The sequence below is a fragment of the Phlebotomus papatasi genome, chromosome 1, assembly GCF_024763615.1.
Source record: "Phlebotomus papatasi isolate M1 chromosome 1, Ppap_2.1, whole genome shotgun sequence".
Classification (NCBI taxonomy): Eukaryota; Metazoa; Arthropoda; class Insecta; order Diptera; family Psychodidae; genus Phlebotomus; species Phlebotomus papatasi.
This window is the reverse complement of record NC_077222.1, coordinates 3,229,169-3,249,984: the sequence shown is the minus strand read 5'-3', so window position 1 is coordinate 3,249,984 and position 20,816 is coordinate 3,229,169. Positions and strand designations below refer to the sequence as shown.

At 33.7% G+C, this 20,816-nt stretch overlaps 2 protein-coding genes and 1 long non-coding RNA gene across 3 annotated transcripts; 2 read left to right on the top strand and 1 right to left on the bottom strand.

Moving 5' to 3' along the window:
* The first annotated feature begins 4,763 nt into the window (after positions 1–4,763).
* On the top strand, positions 4,764–9,883 carry LOC129798746 (hatching enzyme 1.2-like). The gene is made up of 2 exons (XM_055842058.1): positions 4,764–5,097; positions 9,234–9,883. Exons 1-2 carry the CDS (start codon positions 4,764–4,766, stop codon positions 9,881–9,883), a joined length of 984 nt encoding a protein of 327 aa, XP_055698033.1.
* LOC129799934 (UDP-glucosyltransferase 2-like) lies at positions 9,868–14,274 on the bottom strand. Its single transcript, XM_055844233.1, has 2 exons — positions 13,028–14,274; positions 9,868–10,361 (listed from the first exon to the last, which is right to left on the bottom strand). The coding sequence occupies exons 1-2, from the start codon at positions 14,097–14,099 to the stop codon at positions 9,892–9,894; spliced, it is 1,542 nt and encodes a 513-aa protein (XP_055700208.1). The 5' UTR covers positions 14,100–14,274; the 3' UTR covers positions 9,868–9,891.
* Positions 14,275–15,067: 793 nt separating this feature from the next.
* On the top strand, positions 15,068–17,634 carry LOC129799933 (uncharacterized). The gene is made up of 3 exons (XR_008751559.1): positions 15,068–15,216; positions 15,991–16,190; positions 17,342–17,634. It is a non-coding gene; the product is annotated as an uncharacterized LOC129799933 (long non-coding RNA).
* The last annotated feature ends 3,182 nt before the right edge of the window (positions 17,635–20,816 follow it).

Sequence of the window (20,816 nt, the reverse complement as noted above, 5' to 3'; positions counted from 1 at the left end):
GCCATTTTCTTTAATATTTCACAAAGGGTTTGAACTTGATCAACTGAATTCTGGAGGCTATGATATCGAGGCGAGGCGAAGTAAGGGATGGGAGGGACCCTGCAAAGCTAGTCTTCAAAGTTGAAGCCAATTTCTTACTTTCACATACAAATGCGTATGGGAATTTTTCTGCACTCGTGATCGTTATGCTAAATATTTAAAAAGTGAGAAGTTTTTCCGTATTATAAGATACCTTTCCGTATGGAGGGATAAATATACTAAATTTTTGTTTTAATAATTTTTTTCCTTGGAGCAGTGTGAGCTGAGTCCGAGATCAATTTAGGAATTGGCTTCAAATAGCTCTATATAAAAAGGTCAACTTGCCAGGCGCTTGCTGCAAAGCATAGAACTAAAAAAAATTAGGAACACCAAGATACAGCGCACCTTTGAATCATTTTTACCTAAGAAAAGCGTCTTAGCTAGCTTGAAAGCTCTTTTGTGAGTTTCTCATGAGCTTTACAAAAAGCTTGAAATTGTTCAAAAATGAATTTAGATTGAACTTTTGAAAAGAAACATTGCACATAAGAGTACTGTAAATGGACTTTTTAGAGAACTTTCCTTAACCCATTCCTTACCATGGTATTATATATCATACGCAAATTGAGTGATTTTAGATGATTTATTCCTGGGCAACTGATACTCGAATTGCTGTCGGGAATGGATTTTTAGTAACTTTAGTTCTTCAATTACTTGGGAAAAATAGTCCGACAGAGATAAAAATACATTTTGTTATTGTTTTCTTACTTCGCGAAAGGTCATGCAAAATTTTTGCTCAAAATGGCGGACGAAAAATTCGACATCCCATCGAATTTATTAAAATTGGCCTCTTTCCTGATTTGAATTCTAGTTGCCAATTTGTTTTCTTGGATAGTTACTCTATCTAAGTCAATAGAGTTTGTAATGAATTAATACACAGAATTCAAATTCAGTGACCGTTAAGACGTGTGTTTGAGGGCGAATCCCCCGCCCCCATAATAGATAAATTTTATTTCTTTTAAAAAATTCATCTATTAATCTGTAGGAAACTAATCCCAAAATATGAACATTCTATCTCAAGTATTTCTGGTACATTGACTGAATGGGTTAAAGAAAGCTACTGTTAGGAAGCTTTTTTGTTGAATCTAATGAGCTTTCCATAAAGGACTCTACACATTAAGAGTAATTTTTGTAAAAATTGCACTTTTGACAGAACTCTGACGTTTCCGCCTACAGTAGTGCAGGCAATTTCCTTTCAAAAATAAGCGATTTTTGACAAAAATGTCTCCTAAAGGCCTCTACACATTGGAAACAATTGTCTTCAAAAATTGAATTTTTGACAGGATTTTGACGTTTGCACCTACAGTAGTACTGACGTTTTCCTTCAAGAAAGCAATTTTTGACGAAAATCGCTCTCAATGTGTAGAGGCTATAGGGGAATGTAGGCATGGCTCGCACAGAATGAATCATCAAACGACGCGAACTTTCTCGTTGTTTGCAAAGAGCTGGTTTACCATTTGTCATCTCGTCTCACGAGGTTAACAATTATCTATCTTATGGCTGAGAAATGACGAACTAGTACTTTGCAAACTGGGAGAAAATTTTCACTGTTTGAAACGTTTGAAAGTTCACTCTGTGCGAACCATGCCAATATTCCCCTAATGTATACACAGAAAAACTATTTTGTAAAATTGTTCGTAAATATTTGTGTATTTCTAATGGCAACATACGAAATTCTCGTAAATCGCATAATCCTCAAACAAGTTTGCAAAAGTTTGTAGTTTTTTTTCACAAACATTGTTCGTAACATTATCACTTAAAAATCTATCACTATCTCAAAAGTGACAAAAACGTCACTATTTTCAAAATGCATAAGAAGTCAATTAACTTTAAGTAAAGCAGACGTTTTATTATAGGGGAGCTTTTTGAGATCTAAAAGTTTCCATGAAATAATGATATCAGAAGCCTGAAAAATTATTTGGAGAAAATTCTCACAAGTCTACTCAAGGAAAGTTTCCACGGGAAAGCTTTTTCTTGAACCTTCTTCATTACAAAAAAAAAGCTAATATTAGAGGAGAACCGGGATTTTTGAAACAGTTTTTTATGTATTGATTTTAAGCATTTTTTCCAAAACTGATTGATTTATTCGATTTATTGTCATTTTTTTTATTCCACTCCCATACCCGTGTGACGCGTGTGACCATCGCCGTCTTAGCGTCGATTTCAACCTCCAGAACGGAATCGATGGATAGTCTCTTCACTGGTTGTGTTTTGCGATCGTATACGTAATGCACGTATAGGTCACATTAGATGGGAAGATGGGTCTGCTCCCAGACAGAGTTTGAAGAAAACCTAGCCATAAAGGCTGTTTGGCTTCTTGCATAATACGCAAATGTTAATTTTATCTTGTGGATTGACATGGATTAAAACACTTGTTTTATGGAATTCAGAATATAACTCGATTAGTGTTTGCGTCACATTTAAATAATTAAAAAATATTCCACCCCGTCTCAAACTATCCGTGTCTCAAACTTGCAGGCTCATTCGAAAAAGCTAATAAAAAACAGGATTAGCTGTCTGAACGACTTGAAGCAATTTAAAATAATCAAAAACTGATTAAAATATGATTTATCAGGTTTTCTTCTAGTAATGTCCTAGAACATTTCTATAAGAATTCACAAGATTTTGTACCTTTGTTTAAATCCGTTAAAAAAATTGTTAAAATCGATGCAGATTGAGAAATGAATAACAAAGAAAAGACATTTCTCAAAGCACAGTATCTGAAGAGATTTTTTTTTCTAAAAGATGTAAAGGTTTTGTTTTGAAAATATTTTTCAATAAGTTCGATCTTTTTGCGATTTTTCGAAAAAAATCTTCTTTGCGTTAAAAAGCATTCCAAAAATACTTTCCCCAAATACTTAAGTTTAAATAATTTCGAATTTGGCCCTCTCTTACTAAAATTCTGGCTCCGGAATTGAATGAGGCACCATACTAAGATTAATTACTTATTTTTCTGTTAAATCTTGTGATAAAAATCGATTTCTAAAGCAACTTGAACGTATATAGTGTTAATTTCATTTGGAAAGTATTAAAAATTAGGATAAAATAGCCTAAGGTATACTACCTGCTTCAAAATGTAATTTGCCATAGCACATAGCATTTTTCTTTAGCAATCACAGTACTAAATTTCTCATTATATAATTAACTATGTCACAAGCTTGAATCTTTGTGTTCTCAATAAAACGACAATCCATTGATAATGACAAGTTTTAATAAAAATAATCCATTTAGAGCAGGTTCTGAATTAGGCTATTCTACCCTACGGCTTAAAGAGGGCAACAAAAACGGACGAGCAGTAAAAAATTCAAAATGGGCAGTAAAATATCTAATTATGGTCAGTAAAAAACTTAAATCTTTACAAAAATGGGCCTAATTAATATATTTAACATTCAAAATTGTTGCAGATAGAATGAAAAGCCCATTATTTTTCTTTTGCCAAGATTTGGACGATAATATCACTGTTTAAAATTTTTTTTGTTACTGCTTAATTTTAACTTTTTACTACTCACTTATATAATGCCCTTTTAGAGTAGGTTTACTTATTTTTTGAAAAAAGTTTGAAAATTTTACGAGGAGTTAGGAGTTCTCCATTGAAATGTGGGACCTGGAAATAATTAAGGGAAAGGCTTTCAGGCTTCGTACACAATATGACTTCGAACACTTCATATTTTCCCATATTCCTTTAATAAATAGAAATATTATAAATGGCAATATATTTTAATAGCTAGTCTTCAATAAGAAAATAATAAAAGGGAAATATGAAGTGTTCGAAACCAGTGTTTGTGCGAATCCCGAAAGCCTTCCCCTTAAGATTTTTACCCTATTATCTCCCCTTTGAAAAATATGTTTTATTCTAACTTGCTGAACCTATCTAACCCCTTCAGCAGGACTACTCTGAGTTCTTAAGATATAAATAGCCGAAATGTAGATAAAACTTGATCGGTTTTATTTTAAATATTCACTGTTCACAGAAATTGTTTTGGTCAATATACTCCTTGCTTAATTTTATAACAGAAGATTAGAAGGATTATCAATAGGGTTCCTTATCAGCAAATTACCAATCCCTAAATATTTTAAATAAAATGTACTTAAAGAATATTTTAGAAGCGCTAAATGCAAAATTATGCATTGTTAATGTGTATTTTAGAGATCTTCAAAATACTTACCTTATCACCCGTTAATTGTATTCTTAGTCCTCAGTTCGCTGCAATAAACAGCAATTAGAAGAATAATTTCCTTCAGGATTCTTTGAGTTCTCTGTTTAAATTTCATCTCATTAAAGTTGTTCCCCTGATGAGGGCAGTAAGAATAACGATTTTTATTTGTAATACCCTGCCAATAAAAAAAGTCTCAAGATCAGTGAGAAACATTAAACGGCAATGAACTCAATTTAGTGAAATGGCAATTAAAATTAAAAGGCAGTCTCACCGAAGGCATCATAAAAGATTTGTTTTTGTGTTATTTTGCCATAGAACTCCGCCAGAAGGTCGAGAAATTGCGGAAAATGTGTGCCCTACTGAGGAGAAATGGTGGAAATATGCCAAATGTGCGCGAAGAAAAGACTAACATGTCTCTGATAGCAGGATTTATCGTCGTGAAATTTCACTTCGACGGTATTTAAGGAGTCCCCATTGGCACTTTCCACCAGTTCTCTGAGGATTTTCTTTTTCTCAAGTGTTTCACACAAAATGGAGATAGTTTTGATTGTTCTAGGCTGTGCTGCTTTGGCACAAAGTGTTCCTATTGGTGATGGAAATTCAACGGAAGCTGAAGCTAAGGATCTCTGGAGTCAGTACAGTATTGATCTGAGCTTCCTGGGACCAGGAATTTTTGGTGTACCCAATGAGAATATTGGGAAAGTGGTGGAGAATTTGGCTAATTTTCGTGGGAATCCCGAGGAGCAGGGATCCTACCTTGAGGGAGATTTGCTGATTCCTCTGTCGAGAGCGAGGAATGGACTTGTGGCTAAGGCAACTCGATGGCCAAATGGAGTAGTTCCCTACGAAATCCAAGGATCATTCAGTGAGTTTTCACCCAAAAAGGCGATAAGTCTTAAACAAATTGTGCTGTGAATTAATTTTAGTTGCTTGGGATTGAAGATATGGTAACTTAATTCCAGGGAGGATCATCAGAGCACCATTAGTGACGCTTAAGATTGGATTAGATATTAGATTATCCTTTAAATCCAGCTCATGATGAATTAAAACAGATTAAAAACATTTGAATTTACTTTTTGACGGTTACGTCGGTTATTTTGAATATTTGACAAAATTAGCGATGTTTATCACCTAGCGGTGCTCTAATGAACATTCGATGCTTTAAAAGTTTGATAGCTTTAAGTTTTTCTTGCAATTTAACTTAAGATGGGGATTAAAGAAAAGGTGACCTAATTCCTTTTCAAAAGTTTACAAAGCACAATATTTGTCTTCTGGCGGCGCTTTAAAGAAATTCTTCATGTTCTAAAATGTTTGAAAATGATATTTTCCATTAAATCCAGCTTCAGGTGAATTATATCAAAATTTAAATTTACTTTATGACGGATGCTTTCGTTATTTCAAATATCTCACAAAACTAGCGATATTTGTGCCCCTAGCGGAGCTTTAGTGAACATTCTACGTCCTACAGATTAACGTATCACTAGGTTTTTCTTGCAATTTAATTTAAGACGAACTTAAATATTTTTTAAAATATGTTCAGATTGATTTTTTGACAATTTCTCTCCTTCTTTTAAATGTTTAACGAAATTAGCGACGTTTGCGACTCTAGCGACGCTCCAAAGAACATTACTCGTTCTGAAAAGTTTTAGAGCATAGTGTTTCTCACTCAAATTGATTTAACACGTACTAAAACCAGGGAGGTGACATTAGATCTAAAAACTGCGACCAGTTTTAGTGTGATTTTTTCCCTGTTTTCGTACACATTTCACAAGATATCTCTAAAACTACGCAGGTTGCCAATTTAGGGTTTTCGGTTGCCTCTTCGTTGTTAAATTGGTTTTTATTCTGTATAAGTATTTTTTGCTAATTCATTCTACAATGACAGAAAACAACTAATAAACTCAAAAGTTTTTTCGGCACACTAGAAACATATGGGAAACATAGGAAATATCATACCCCTGAGTAAAACTAATAAAAATTACTGGGTTTATTAACAATTGCTTCCATTTTTTTTAATATTTGAAAAATCTAATATATTTGTGCCCCTGACGGTGTCCGAATGAAGTTTCAACGTTCTAACAAGTTTATTAACATTTAGGGTTTTCTTTGCAATTTAATTCAAGATAAACTAAAATAATTAAAAAAAGATTTAGTTTTTGACTATCGCTTTCGGTCTTTTGAATATTTGTCAAAAATATCGATTGATGCGCTCCTATCGGCGCTCTAGTGAATATTCCGCGTTCTGAGAACTTTGATAGCATTAAATTTTCCAAGCAATTTAGCTTATAATCGATCAATGTAATTTAGAACGAATTGAAATTAAGTTTTTGACGGTTACTAACGTTCTTTTGAATATATGACAAATTTAACGAAGTGTTGTACCCCTAGCGGCGTTTTAATTAACATCCCACATTCTAAAAATTTTAATCGCATTAGATTTTCCTTGCAAAAGAATTCATGTGAACTAAAGTAATTTTAAATGAGATTAAAATTTACTTTTTAATGGTTTTTTCCTTTGCTTTAAATATTTCACAAATTTAGTGAAGTGTTATACCTCTAGCGGCGCTCTAATGCACATTCCACGTTCTAAAAAGTTTTATTTGCATTACTAATGATGTTCTAACAACTGTTCATGTTCTTCCACATAAAACTTTATCCAAATTTGTCTAATCTTGAGAAGATCTTTTCTTGACAAACTATAACAAAATATATTTTAAAACCTTACTTTTCAAAATCTTAAAAAAAGGGTTTGTCATTTTGTTAATAGTTTTTCAATAAAAGTTCGGACAAATTAGCGATCATCTGGCTGTCAAAAGCATGTTCTATCACGATGCAAATGAATTTTGCCAAATTCAGAAGCAACATCATTTTGACAAATTTTCAACAAGATCCAATTGATTGTCATTCAGGGTAGTTAGTTAAATCAGGGAGTTAATAAATAGGATTAGAGAGTATACTGTGAGTGACAGATCGGCTGATCGGCGCCGATCTGTCTCTATTATCGGCTTATCGACAGCAAAAGTGAATCGTTAAAGGGAGTGCTCTTCTGTTCACATCCTAACTTTAATTTCAAATATAAATTTACTAAGTCTCCTTTCATCTAATCCTCAGATCTGTACAGGTCCTCATACGATCTTCAGATCTAAAGCAGTACGATTTAATTTAATATAGACGAGTTATTAGGGGAAATTTTAACTCACACGGTAAAAACTATTGGACACTGACCAAAATATTGGAATAAGTTTTCCTTTGAACAAATTTTTTTGGGAATCAATTTGTACCTAGAGAAGATATTTTTTTGGTCCAAAAAGTTTTCTTTACAGTTTTGTTACGAAATATAGTTACAATTTTGTTCCTGAAAGTTGGAATAGAATTTGTTTCACTCGGCGGTTTTGTTCCCAATGTCAGGAACAAGTTGGTACATTTTTTTATAACAATATTATTCCTACATCTGTAACATATATGTTCCAAAAATTTTCAGTGTCCGTGGAAGAGGTAATTTTTGGAATGAAATTGTTACTCATATGGGGAATCTTTTTGTTTCCATTGTCAGGAACGAATTCGTATAAAAGATTTCGTCTTACAGTTAAGGTCTATACTTCAGTCGAGATGGATTTCGGTGGCGACAGTTCATAAGGAATATCAAATAAGAATCAATTTAAGAGTGTTTTATACAGACGCGTCCATGACGAAATCATATGCGAGTGCTAGCATCAAAAGGGGAAGAGAGAATCTCGAATTAAAAAAGTGAAACCGTGTAGCACGAAAATTGCCACAGATTTGGCGTCCTACTTGCTTCGTTGGTGACTGATGACTGAGTGTGAGAGGAGGGATATACGAGTTTATACTAGACGAGCTATTTTTTGGAACAAATTTGTTACTAATACTGGGTATCTTTTTGTTTCTCCTAGAAGGTACGAATTTATTTCAAAAATTTTCGGTTCCTTTTCGTGTCCTGTTGCAATACTGACCAAAAACCCTGAACGCGTCTCAGAGGAAAAATTTGCAAGACTTGAGTGAGTTGTTGAAAAATTGTATGCATTTGAAAAACTTTTAATATAATGCAGCTCTTTTTCTTGGCTCTAGCCATTTATGAATGCTTGGAGACCAAGTCGAAAGCTCTGAAGATAGTTGATGTGCTTCCCTCAGTTAGTTTTCCGACGACTTCTGGAATCCCCCTACTGTTGATTGCATTTCACGCCGGTTTATTCCCACAACAGTTCAACAGAAGCAATTAAATCTGACTATTAAAATTCAGAAATTGACGCTCTACAGAAATATAGGTCTTTAGTCTGAAGACTATCTTAGGACCTTGACAGACCTGAGGATTAGCCGGTTAGCATAATTATATTTGAAATAATGGTTAACCCTTTAAGGACGATTGGAACACCGGTGTCCCATAAAGAAAATAATTTTTCCTGACACCTAAAATTATTTTTTTCTAATGTCTGTACATAATTGTAAAGTAGAGGGTTGAAGGGATCTACAATATTTTTTGCAAGTCTCTAGCTATTAGCTATGTATTAAATATGTGAGCTCAAAAATGGCGAATTTTTAAATTCCCAAATTCATAATTGATTTTATTTATTTTTTATACTTCCAATTTTTTCTAAGCAAAAGCATTTTGGCAATAAAAACTAGAATACTCATACGTAATATTTTTCATTGAATCGAAAAATATTATTCACTGGTATTGTCAAAAAAATTACTTAAATTTTTGGGCTATTTTTGTCCCTATCGTTCAGAGAAGCACAAAATACACCGAATCAGACTCTGTTGGAGTTTCCAAGGTTAGATGTAAGACTTATCATTGATTATGTTTCTCAGTTTAATTTTTATTGTTGATTTTCAGTCCATAAAAAGTCTCGTCGTTAAAGGGTTAAACTTCATTTCCATAATTTTCTACTAAGTCGTCTCTCGGCTTAAGTCATAAGTGTGTCTAGGGCATTAGATTCATTAGAGAATTTATTGAGTATCATTAAAGATCTTCTTGCATTCCAGGTGCTAGCGATATGAGTATGATTGAGAAGGCAATCAAGATGTTCCATGCTCATACGTGCATTCGTTTTGTGCCCCATACCAATGAAGCGGACTACATTAAGCTGGTAAGTGGCCGTTCAGGATGCTGGTCCAGTGTGGGCAGAATTGGAGGTCCGCAGGATGTGAATCTTCAATCTCCAGGGTGCCTGAATCAAGTTGGAGTACCAATTCATGAACTTTTGCATGTTCTGGGCTTCCTGCATGAGCAAAACCGCTCAGACCGGGACAAGAGTGTCTACATCAAATGGCAGAACATCAAACCAGGCACAGCAGAAAACTTCCACAAGGCCTCAGCAGGAACCACGAACAACTTTGGTGTCCATTACGATTACAACAGTGTTCTGCACTACTCAGCCTATGCTTTCTCAGTCAATGGACAGCCTACAATTGTGGCCAAGACTAGGACATCAGCAAACATGGGACAGAGAAGGGGATTCTCCCTGGGAGATCTCAAGAAGGTCAATGCGATGTACGGGTGTGACACAAGCCAGAAAGGCCCCCTAGTAAGACCTACTCGGAAATCAAAGCCTCAATCAAAGCCTCAGGATCAGCCTCAAGGGAACTTCCTGGAAAATGTGGTTTCGGGAATTTCGAATTTTTTCAAACCCTAACTTTTTATTTATTGCAACTTGGCTTTGGGGTTTCTACTCTTCTTTTTTACACAACTTTTTACGATTTTCACCAAAAAATTCAAGAGAACACTGCCTAAGATAATTATAAGGATTATTGGTAATAAAATATCAAAGAAACTGATACTGTTTTTTAAATGGTGAAGTTCTCCATTTTCCGCAATTGCTTCCACCCAGGAAACTGCCCTAGTTAGGGGAGGCTCTTGTTCTTTCCACATTTTGGATAGATTTCTGGCGATCTTGCCTCTATCCATCAGACTGAGGATCTTTGATTCAAGCTCGTCTTCTGTGAAGGAATTCACATCAATCTCAAGGGCGATCTCTCGTGAGACAGACCTTGCGATGTTTGAATGCTGATCCATGAATAAAGGCATTCCGAGGATGGGGATTCCATTCCAAGCAGCCTCCTGGACACTCAAAAGTCCACCATGGGTGATCAAGAGCACTACATTGGGATGCTCTGAAATAAAGGTTCCTATCAACAATTCATTGACTTGAAATTGCCAAGAGATCAGTTACGATCAGGGCTGGGCGATTTTTTTTACATTTTACATAATTTTTTACATAGTAAAAAAAAACTTTAATATGTGCTACATTTTTAACATGTAAAATTAAAATATAAAAAATGTAAAATTGATTTTGCTGAAAGAGATGCTGAATTCAGTAAAATATTTTGCGGCTTTTTGCTGTAAAGCTTGTCGTCTAAAATGCATGATGAAATTTACTGGCAATCCCAATTCAAATTTTCTACTACCGCGTTGAACCAATATGATAAGTAACCCTCTAAACGATTAATAATTTTTGAACTTCTATATCTACATGCTGAGGGAGTTTTCCAATTGTACTATGGTTTCTGCAAATCAACAATATTGTAAAAATCATTGAAATTAAGATTTATTTCCTGCTCTCTTCATAAGGATAATTTTTTGTTTGGGGATTTTGCTATATACTTGTCCAAGACATCACATTCTAGAAAACAATGTTCATGAAGATAATCAGTGTCTCCTTGCTAACACTGATTCTGTGGTAATGAATGTTTCTGTGATAATATTCTAAAAACCATCGTGCTTTATTATTAAAATGAGACTGACCTATTAAACAAAAATTCACACAGAAATAATGATATTATATCGATTTTTAATAAAATCTGCACAGAATCCGAGTAAAAACGATCTAAATTGCTGAACGTTTCATTCGAAAGCTGTGCGGATTTTATATTCAATTTTAACCGCTTTGCGTTGAAACTGTGCGCTCTTTATTTTCAATTTTAACCCTTTAACGACGAGACACTTTTTACGGACTGAAAATCAACAATAAAAATTAAACTGAGAAACATAATCAATGATAAGTCCTACATCTAACCTTGGAAAGTCCAACGGAGTCTGATTCGGTGTATTTTGCGCCTCTATGAACGATAGGGACAAAAATAGCCCAAAAATTTAAGTAATTTTTCTGACAATACCAATGAATACTATTTTTCGCTTTAATGAAAAATATTACGTATGAGTATTGTAGTTTTTATTGCCAAAAGGGTTTTGCTTAAAAAAATTAAAAGTATAAAAAATAAATAAATTCAATTATGAATTTGAAAATTTAAAAATTCGCAATTTTTGGGCTTAAATATTTACTAAATAGCAAATAGCTAGAGACTTGCAAAAAATATTCTAGATTCCTTCCACCTTCTACTTTACACTTATGTACAGACATTAGAAAAAAATAACTTTAGGTAGTCAGGAAAAATTATTTCCTTTATGGGACACCGGTGTTCCAATCGTCCTTAAAGGGTTGATCTTTTTCGTGTTAATAAGGTAATATAAAGTAATACGGGCTTCAGACCTAAGGCTTAGCCATATCGCTTATCTACTCTAATTTCCTATCAAACACAGTTTTTTGAAAAATTTAATTCAGAATTGAATTATTAAAGGTAAATGACCAATTAGGTTTTCAAAAAGCAATTAAATCGCTCGCTATTTAAAATTTTGAGACTTTCGGGAACTGGGTTAAACCTCTAGTCTGAAAACCGCTTAAGAGTGACTCTTAAGTGTTCTATCAAGTGCTTAATAATGTTTTTTTTATTCTGAGATAAATTTTATCTACACAGTAATATTTTATTTACACAGAATTTAAAAATTGTTGAATTTTCATTTCATTTCGTTTATTTAGTTTTTTTTGCGTTTTTGGACATTTGTAATGTTTTTTTCCTGAACTTGGGATCCTCCCTAATGCGACATAATTGAATCTGATGCTTGGATCTTCACGATATACTTATTATGCATATAAATATTTGATGTTCTATATGACTTTTGCCCAATAAAAAGCATCTCGACTGAAGTATATGTCTTAAATGGAGATTCAACAATTTTTACACAACTTTTGTTTAGGAATTCACCAACTTGTGTCTCAAAATTCAACAACTTTTGGTTAAAAAACCAACAACTTTGGTTGAAATACACAAGGCTTCACATTATAATAGTGTTAATTTTTGATCATGTGACAAAAAATACCATAAAGTTGTGCATTTTTTCACACTATAATAATGTGAAAAACTATAATCATACTATAATAGTGGTAATTTTTAGAAGTTTTTAACAGTTTTAAATTCCAATCTTTTTTTGAAAATATTTTAAGACTAAAATAGTGAGAAATTTGACACAGAACGCAATTAAATAATTAATTTATCCGATTTCACACTATTATAGTGTTAAAATTTTACACATTTTCAAATTAAACAACGTTGTTGAAAATTTTTCAACTATAATAGTGATAATTTTCAATCACATGACAATAAATTACCAAATTATTGTGCATTTTTTAAACATTTTTAAATTAAACAACTAAAATGGTCGATTTTGCACTATTATAGTAGGGGAAAGTACTCTCCCTTCGAACGTTCATTCCTTCGAATAATGTGAATTATCTTTTAGTTTTCCTAAGATACTTACACATTTCCATTAAATAGTAATTGGCTTATCATTAAATGTTGATAATACCATGATAATTTTATTTAAATCTCTTACAAAAAAACAAAAGAAATTAACATTATTCGAAGGCATGAACGTTCGAAGGGAGAGCACTTTCCCCTAGTAAAATTTTACACATTTTTTTATTGTGTAAGGTAGAACTTACCTAATATTTTGTTCTGATCAACCCAGTCCACTGTTAAGATATTGCCTGGCCAGTTGGAGGGTCTCTTCCCCTCGAACTTCCAGATGATGGTGAATTGGCTGAGTTTCCTAAAAACCTTAACAAATTTGCTTAGAATTTTCTGTCCTAGTAAATCACTTCTCATATTGCTGCCCAAACTGAAGAGAATCACTGATTTAGGGGAAGAGTTGAGGACATGCTCTAATTCAGGTGGCAGCCATCCTTCTCTCTTGACATGGAGACCTCCAACATTGATAACATTGGCAGATAAGGGAATTCCTCCATCAATGAGGGGATCCCTATTCACAAAAACTAAGCTTGAGTGACGTTCAAGAGTTCTTAAATTTACATCTGGGAAGAATTTTCTGGCCAGGATATTTTCCTGAGGTAAAAATACCATTTCCCTGTAGATAAAATCCCAGAAATGTGTGGCAAAGTTAGTGATCTTCTGACCAAAACCCATTTCTCCAGGGAATCCTGTAGCAAAATGAGGAGAAAAGAGGGCCAGAAGAGAGTCCCTAGCCACAGAGAAAGAATGAGGAGGAGCTCCAAAGGGAGTCACAGATATTAAAGGAGGATTTCCGAATTTATCCAAAAATCCCAAGAGCACTTGACCAAGGGTGAAATCATGAATAACTGCACTGAATCGGAAGTTATTAGGATAGTTCAGGAGTGTCTGAAATCCCTTGGTTTCAACTAATTTCTGAGAGACAAAGTGATAATATTTGTATGACTCAACCACAAGAGCCCAGGGATTTTTTCTCTGAAGATCAATTCCTGTACTTCCTGTATTCCACTCAGCTTGAATCCTTTCATAGACATCTTCCATGGTGATGAAGTGAAAATTGGGCTGGGATTCTTCAATCTCCACGGTGAGTATCGTCAAATTGTAGCCACGTTTTGAGAGTTCCAGCATGAGGGATCGATTCCAAATGTGATGACTGGGCGAGGGAACACCCATGAGGCAGAGAATGTTTCCACGAGACTGAACATCAGTCGCGAGAGACAGACACCACAGGTACACAAAAATGCCAACAATGAGATGTTTTTTCATCGCACATCACCAACTGATTTTCCTCAACTGTGGAAAAATTGTCAATGGAATTGCATAACGATTTCAATAGATATTTTTGTGTGGGAGTGTGAGTGCGATAGAGAGCTCGGGCTTTTTTTTCTTATCTCCCATCGGTGTTAAGGTAGAGCCAGGAAAAGCAATCTTTAGTAGATTGGGAGTTATTCTGTTTTTTTTTCTTTAGTTGAATTTCAAATTAAATGATTTTTCCAAGGGATTACCCTATAACCAAACGGAAAGGAATGCAATAATCAGCGGAAAATTCCACGGAATTTCTTTCGAGGATGTCTTAAGAATGTCATCTATTGAGATTTATTTTGATTTCGTTCACAATATTGAATATTTATTTTTAAAACACTTAAAAAAACGAAAATTATCTTCAATAATTCATTTGAAGGATTTTTCAGAGACAAAGAATAAACAACCCTAAAGACTATATTCCTCAACCGATTGAGAAAAGTTTGAGTTCATTGAAAAGGTCTTCGAATCCTTCCAGGTGGTTATGCACCGATAATGCACCTAAATCCTAGATGTACCCAAATGCATTAATCCGGTGATCATCGAATGAGAGACTTTAGCCCAGAAATAAAAAAAAATCACCTTCTCAGAGTTTTCTTCCCGAAAGTTCTGGGCAGGAAAGCTTTTTTTTCTGGACTTTACTCAACGAAGATCATCGGATCCCGTGCATATTTGTTGACACCTACACTGCAAAAAAAGTGTGACGCCCAGGAACGTGTTAGCTTTTAAGCTTCCACTTGGTGTAACAAAAATTCTCACGTTTGGTAATGCCTGAAAATCTTGTAAGCTAAATCGCTACTTTTTTGCTGCTAAACGGGAGAGTGAGAGAAATTCAGTGAGAGCTGAAAGCTAAGCTGCGCGAGAAACAGCAGGAAAGGAGTGAAGTGAGAGAGAGAAACAGTTTGGGCTCTCGCGTGCGAGAGAATTTTTCTCACATTACTGGAATATTCTAGAAGGCTGTGCCCCAGTGCAAAAGCAAATGGCGCAGTAAAAGTAATTCAAGTGCAATTTCTCAGTGAAAAGTGTTTTATAAATGTAAAATTTAGTGGCATATTAAGCTACGAGGACTTGGAAAATAGTGGTGAGTAATTTAAAAGCAAAATATTCAACTTAGATAAGTGAAAAAAATCTTTTTGGTGCATGATGTTTCACGTTAGAAGTTCCTAAACTTTCAATGAAATTTTCACAACAAAATTGGATTGAGGAAGAGTATTTTATAGACAATGGCATCTCAAATTTGATAGAAATAAAAAAAAATTATTACTATCTTCTCCGTTATTAATATTTTTGTTTTCCAAAGCAGTTATTTCTCTGAAAAAAAAAAAATAGTGATAAACCTAGATTAGCTTATTGCAGGTGAGATTCTTAACGTGAGTCAACTTGGAATGTGACTAAATATTATATATAAAGTTAAAGTTGGAAGGACGTAATGCAGTAATTTTAAGAAAAATAGTTAAAATTTTGTATCGAATCCAAAATATCAAGGATTTGAATGCACTGGCAGTAAAATGATATGTGATCATTTTACTGATATGTATATCAGAATGCCCTTTATAATTTTGCTGAATAGATTGATTGATTTGATACAATAAATTGCAATTTTCAACCGATGTATAACTTTTGACGAAAACTGCAAGTTAATATCTTTCTTATTTTATAATTTACTTTTGGCCACCCATATATTCGTAGTAGTGAAACACATTTTAGCAAAAAATGGTGCTGATCGGGGGACAGAAAATTTTAAGAATCTCACCTAAATTCTTTAAGTTCTTTAAGTTCTGTATTATCAAGTTTAAATTTACTTTCGCTTTTTTTGTTCTTGATTTTATTTATTTATTGTTCTTATAATTTGCAGTACGCAGTCAACTAACCGAAGAGGATGGATTCGAAAAATTTTAGATTCAGAGGGAGTTAGAATCTTGCCGGCAGCATTTCAAGAAGTCAAAACTCCGTATTATATCAAACATATGTCACGAGGAAGATGCGTCTGGAACCGCTGCCAGTGAAAACATTCTCGTGGAAAATCCAAATGTGATGCCTACTCTTATTGCGAAGGTATTAAAATTTTTTGATCAGTTAAATATCCAAATCTTTGCAAAAATATATTTAACTTTAAGTCAAAAACAGTTTTCATCGGTAAAATATTACATTTTGCTCAGTGATAAACCTAAAATTGATCAAAAATTACAAAGTTATCTCTTTTATTCAAAGACATCTTTTTTATTATCAATTTCCGCAACAATGGTTTTCATTTTGGGACCAAGATCAAGTTCAAAATTTCACACTGTCAAATATTTCCAAGTTCAAGTTTTTAATTTAAAAAAAAAAAAACTGTTAGTACCTTGATAATTCTAAACATTTCTGAGAAGTTTGGAATTATTTTAGGGAGACAGGAAGTTTGACATATGGTTTATATCTTGACATTTCATTAACATTTGATAGATTTGACATATTGCTCCTAATGGCCAAGGCACACCTTTCAGATCAGAAAGATTTCACGAAATCAAAATTCACATGTCTTTCTCGCGCGTTTTCCATATCTATTTCATTTTTTTCGCACTCCAAATTCGATTAAGCTAAATTCAATTTGTTGTGATGTTTAAAAGAAGAAGAAGAGTACATAAGAATGAGATAGACTTTTGCAAAGTGTGTAAGAAAGAAAGAGATTCGAATTTCGACTTCTTGAAATTTCCCTGATTTAAAAGGTGTGCCCAAGCCATAAGTTTTTGATTTTGTAATACCAAAATCCTGAAACTAAGTATTTTGTTTTTTTTTGTCTTATAATTGAGGCCAATATTTTACTTATCACATGAACTAAAATTGTATAATTTGAAATTTAAAAATTGTTTTTTTGCTGACCATTTTTTTGCTAAACAATTGCCCTTATTACAGACTAATTAAAACAATTGGCCTCCAAAATGATGCAGAGTAAAAATGAGATCCTGTTTTTTTCTTTTGCGAATGCTTAAAATAATATTATTGCTCTCAAAGTTTGTGAATTTAATATTAACTAAGTTGATTTTATTGCTGAACTAATTCAGTCTTTTTAAATGATTTAGACAAAAAATCGAAAGAACCAGTTACGGAATTTAAAAAAATCTCCTTTTACAAGTCAGATAATACTTGTTAGATTTAATTGTACTTTACCAAAATTGACCTCTTCTTTATTCTTTAACATTAGTAATTCTTATTTTTTTACTTTTTAGGAACAAATTTATTTTTTTGGAGCTTTACAAGTACTTTGGAGTTCAAAGAATTGTTCTAATCAACGGTGCTGAGCTTTTGAGAAAAACAAGTTCACGAGAAAGAAAGATGGCAATTTAAATAATTGCTAACCATCTTCTTCTTTAGCGGCCTCAACCCAACAAAGACGACAAAATTGCCTACGCAAAGGCAACCATGGAACTTTTTGTTGTTATTTAGGTTCAAATATTTATTGTTACTAAGGTAATTGTAAATTTAAATTTAATTTAGTGAATAAAACGATTATAATGAAAAATTGAATTTTATTTCCTAAGTGTATATAAATATTGGTTCAAAGTAATGCTAAAATTGTGTACACTTTGAGTACAAAATCACTAACATATTGTAAGCCATAAATTCATATTTTTATGTGCATTTTGATAGCAAATTTATTAACAAAACGATGCCAAATGAATCTACAGAATGTTGCTAAAAACGCTTACGATTTGTATACAAATTTACCACACCAAGTGGAAGTCCTTCTGGCGCATCCCAAATGTAAGCGAATTCACTCACAAATTTTTTTGAGTGTAAGACAAATACTTCAGTCGAGATAAAACAAAAAATAATTATTCATTTACGGTTTCTTGTCCGGTCTAGGGTAAGGGGTCGACGCGGTCAACGTGATAATTTACAGAACCGAAAATCTTGTGATTGTCGGATGGGTGAATTCAATCCAAAAATCCTTCCTGACACAGGGTAAGGGGGATCCAGCGTTAAGGCATTAATTAACACCCAGCTTTAGGCACTTTTTTAGCCGTCATCGGCAAGTTCCGAGTGGTAGGCCCAAATTAAGGACCGAATCTTGCCACGTACATCAATGGCGGTGGAATAAAACTGTCAATTGTATATCCTGGGGTGAAATGATAACTTTTCGATACTATCGAATCGATAGTAACGATAAATCTATATCTGTCGATTTTTTACGGATTGCTGGGCCATTCATTGCGACATTCATAAAAGAATGTGACTGTTGATAAACATCTATATTAATTACAAGAAATGCAGTTATCGTTTAATTTTTTTCAGAATCGACAGTCGATAGTATCGACAATAAGTTATCATGTCACCCCTGAATTCACCTTCCAATTTTGTACAAACGATAGAAGCTACAAAGATAGGCATGTTTTATTTAACCAGTATGAACGATTTAACACTTTAGAAAAGCAAAAACTATTGTGAAAAAAATTGTCTCCTAAAAAATACCCCCGAAAGAAAATAAAAACAAGTATTTCAAGGTTGGAAATTTGTTTATAGTTACACTCAGCTCTTCGTTATCTGGCAATTCAATATCCGGGTGACAGATGCCAAACACTGACAGTTGATGTATTCAAAGTTTTTTTTACGAAACAAGCAATTTGTCCAGAGTGTATAAATGTGTTATTTTTATTTTAATTAAAGTTTTTGACACACAATCGTGCCACAAAATAAAGCATAAACGTACCACAAAGAAAATTCTGTAGTTTTTCGGCAGAAAACAAATTCAATCTGCACAAAATATAAAAATCGTTGAGCAGATTCAAAAAGTCTAAATGTCATTTTGTCCCCACGTCAGCCGGATAACAAAGAGTTGTGTATATCACGTCACTTTTCTCTACACGAAACGCACCCACGCACATTTATTATTATTAAAAAATACCACTGAAATCACTGAGAATCTTTGTGTTGATTTTAAAAACAAATAAAATCTTTTGGGAATCTATCTTGTCACTGACAGCTGAGCAATACTCACCACCATGAACACAAAACAGTTTCTTTCGCATATATTTGGTAAGGGGTATTTTGTATGGAAGTTTCTTAAAAGTAAGGTATGAAAGATAGGGATTAATTCAGGCTATAATCCACACTTACCTGGTCAGACAGAATAGGCAAAAAATTCTTAGGAATTTTCAACTTAAAAGATGAAAATTCCTACGAAATCCCTTGTAATCTCCCTGGGAAATTTCGACTCCTAGCGATTCCATCGAAATTTCCATGGATAAAATCGTAGAAGATTTCCAGGAGAAAATTCCTTACGTAAATTTTAAAATTTATGTGGAAAATTTCCAGGAATGCTAAACGAAAATACCCAAGGAAATGCAATAGGGAAAAGCGGGTAAAGAAGGGATCCTGATCCTTTCAGCATCCCTGACGCTCCCATTTCAGATAACTCAGTGATCCTCCCAGTTGTTTGGTCTCTGAAAGGGTCAGTATTCCTGATGCACCCGGAAGGAAATCATATCTCTATTGCATTGTACATATTCTTCGTCAGTTATTCAATTGGCATACCCATGGAAAGCATGGAAATTTCTTTAGAAGTGCTTTGGGGATTCTCAGGAATGCTATTGAATTTTTTAAAGCTGAAAATTCTAAGGAAATCTCTTGCGATCTGTCTGAGATCATTTGCATGCCTCTGGAAGATTACTTCTTCCACTTAATCCATTATTCTTTCATCAGAGACTTTGAGGTGGTCTTTTGGTGGATACTATTCTCTACAACCAAATCGGAACCTTTCACTGGCAATCACCGGAAAAGTTCTTAATCTTTCTTTCGATTTTTTTTAAAGGAGTGGAAAATTTCCATGGAGAATCTTAATGAATTCCGACAATTCTTCATGGAGATATCCATGAAATCACGCGGACATAACTAGTTCATGCATATTACAGTAGAGTTTCTCAAATTTGAACATTTGGGGGGTAAATTTGAACGATATTTTCAAAAATGCAACGGAATTCATGTGAAATTTACTTTCCCTAAATTAAGATATATAACTTTGGAGAATGTATCAATGTAATTTGTTGTGAAATAAAAGGAATTTGTTGCGGAAGTTAATATAATACGATAATAATGAGGAAACATCAGAGAAAAATAGTTCTAATTCAAACTCCACGCAAAACTTTCTTCACATAACCTCAAATTTTACATTTTGAACTCAACCGTCGCGTCCAAATTTGAGGAACTCGACTTTATCTACTATTTCTCTGCAGGACAAAGTAAGGAATCTCCATGGAAACTATGAGGAATTTCCACTAGAAATCTCCAAAATTTCCCACAAAGATTATTTATTGGGTTCTTTTGAAAATTGACCAGTGCCTTGACTATCGCTATCTGTAAGCCTTTTATCACGTACATTTTTCCCAATCGCAAACTGGGGATTATATCGTTATGAAATTTATAGCCCAAGTGGGTCTTCTTTCTCCACCTCAAAACATCTCGCCATTGCTGATTGAGATGCCGAGCTCATTTGCAGGTTCTTCAGACTTCCTCCCAACGCTGAAAGAATAAATAGACTCCCACCAAGATCAGCAACTGACCTATTAAACAGTGATCCACAAGATAGAGAAGACTCGGGGGGGTGAGAGAGAGAATTTTCTTTTTGGCGATTTTAATAAATGTTTTAATAATAATAATCCAATAGAGATCAAAAGAAGAATATTTTTTTCTTCTCGTAAACTTATT

Bases quoted from the DNA above. Each gene is read 5' to 3' on its own strand.
- LOC129798746 (XM_055842058.1), top strand. From the start codon at position 4,764: ATGGAGATAGTTTTGATTGTTCTAGGCTGTGCTGCTTTGGCACAAAGT. The intron at 5,098-9,233 runs GTGAGTTTTCAC...CTTGCATTCCAG, and splicing joins CGAAATCCAAGGATCATTCA to GTGCTAGCGATATGAGTATG.
- LOC129799934 (XM_055844233.1), bottom strand. From the start codon at position 14,099: ATGAAAAAACATCTCATTGTTGGCATTTTTGTGTACCTGTGGTGTCTG. The intron at 10,362-13,027 runs GTAAGTTCTACC...CCTTTATTTCAG, and splicing joins TGATCAGAACAAAATATTAG to AGCATCCCAATGTAGTGCTC.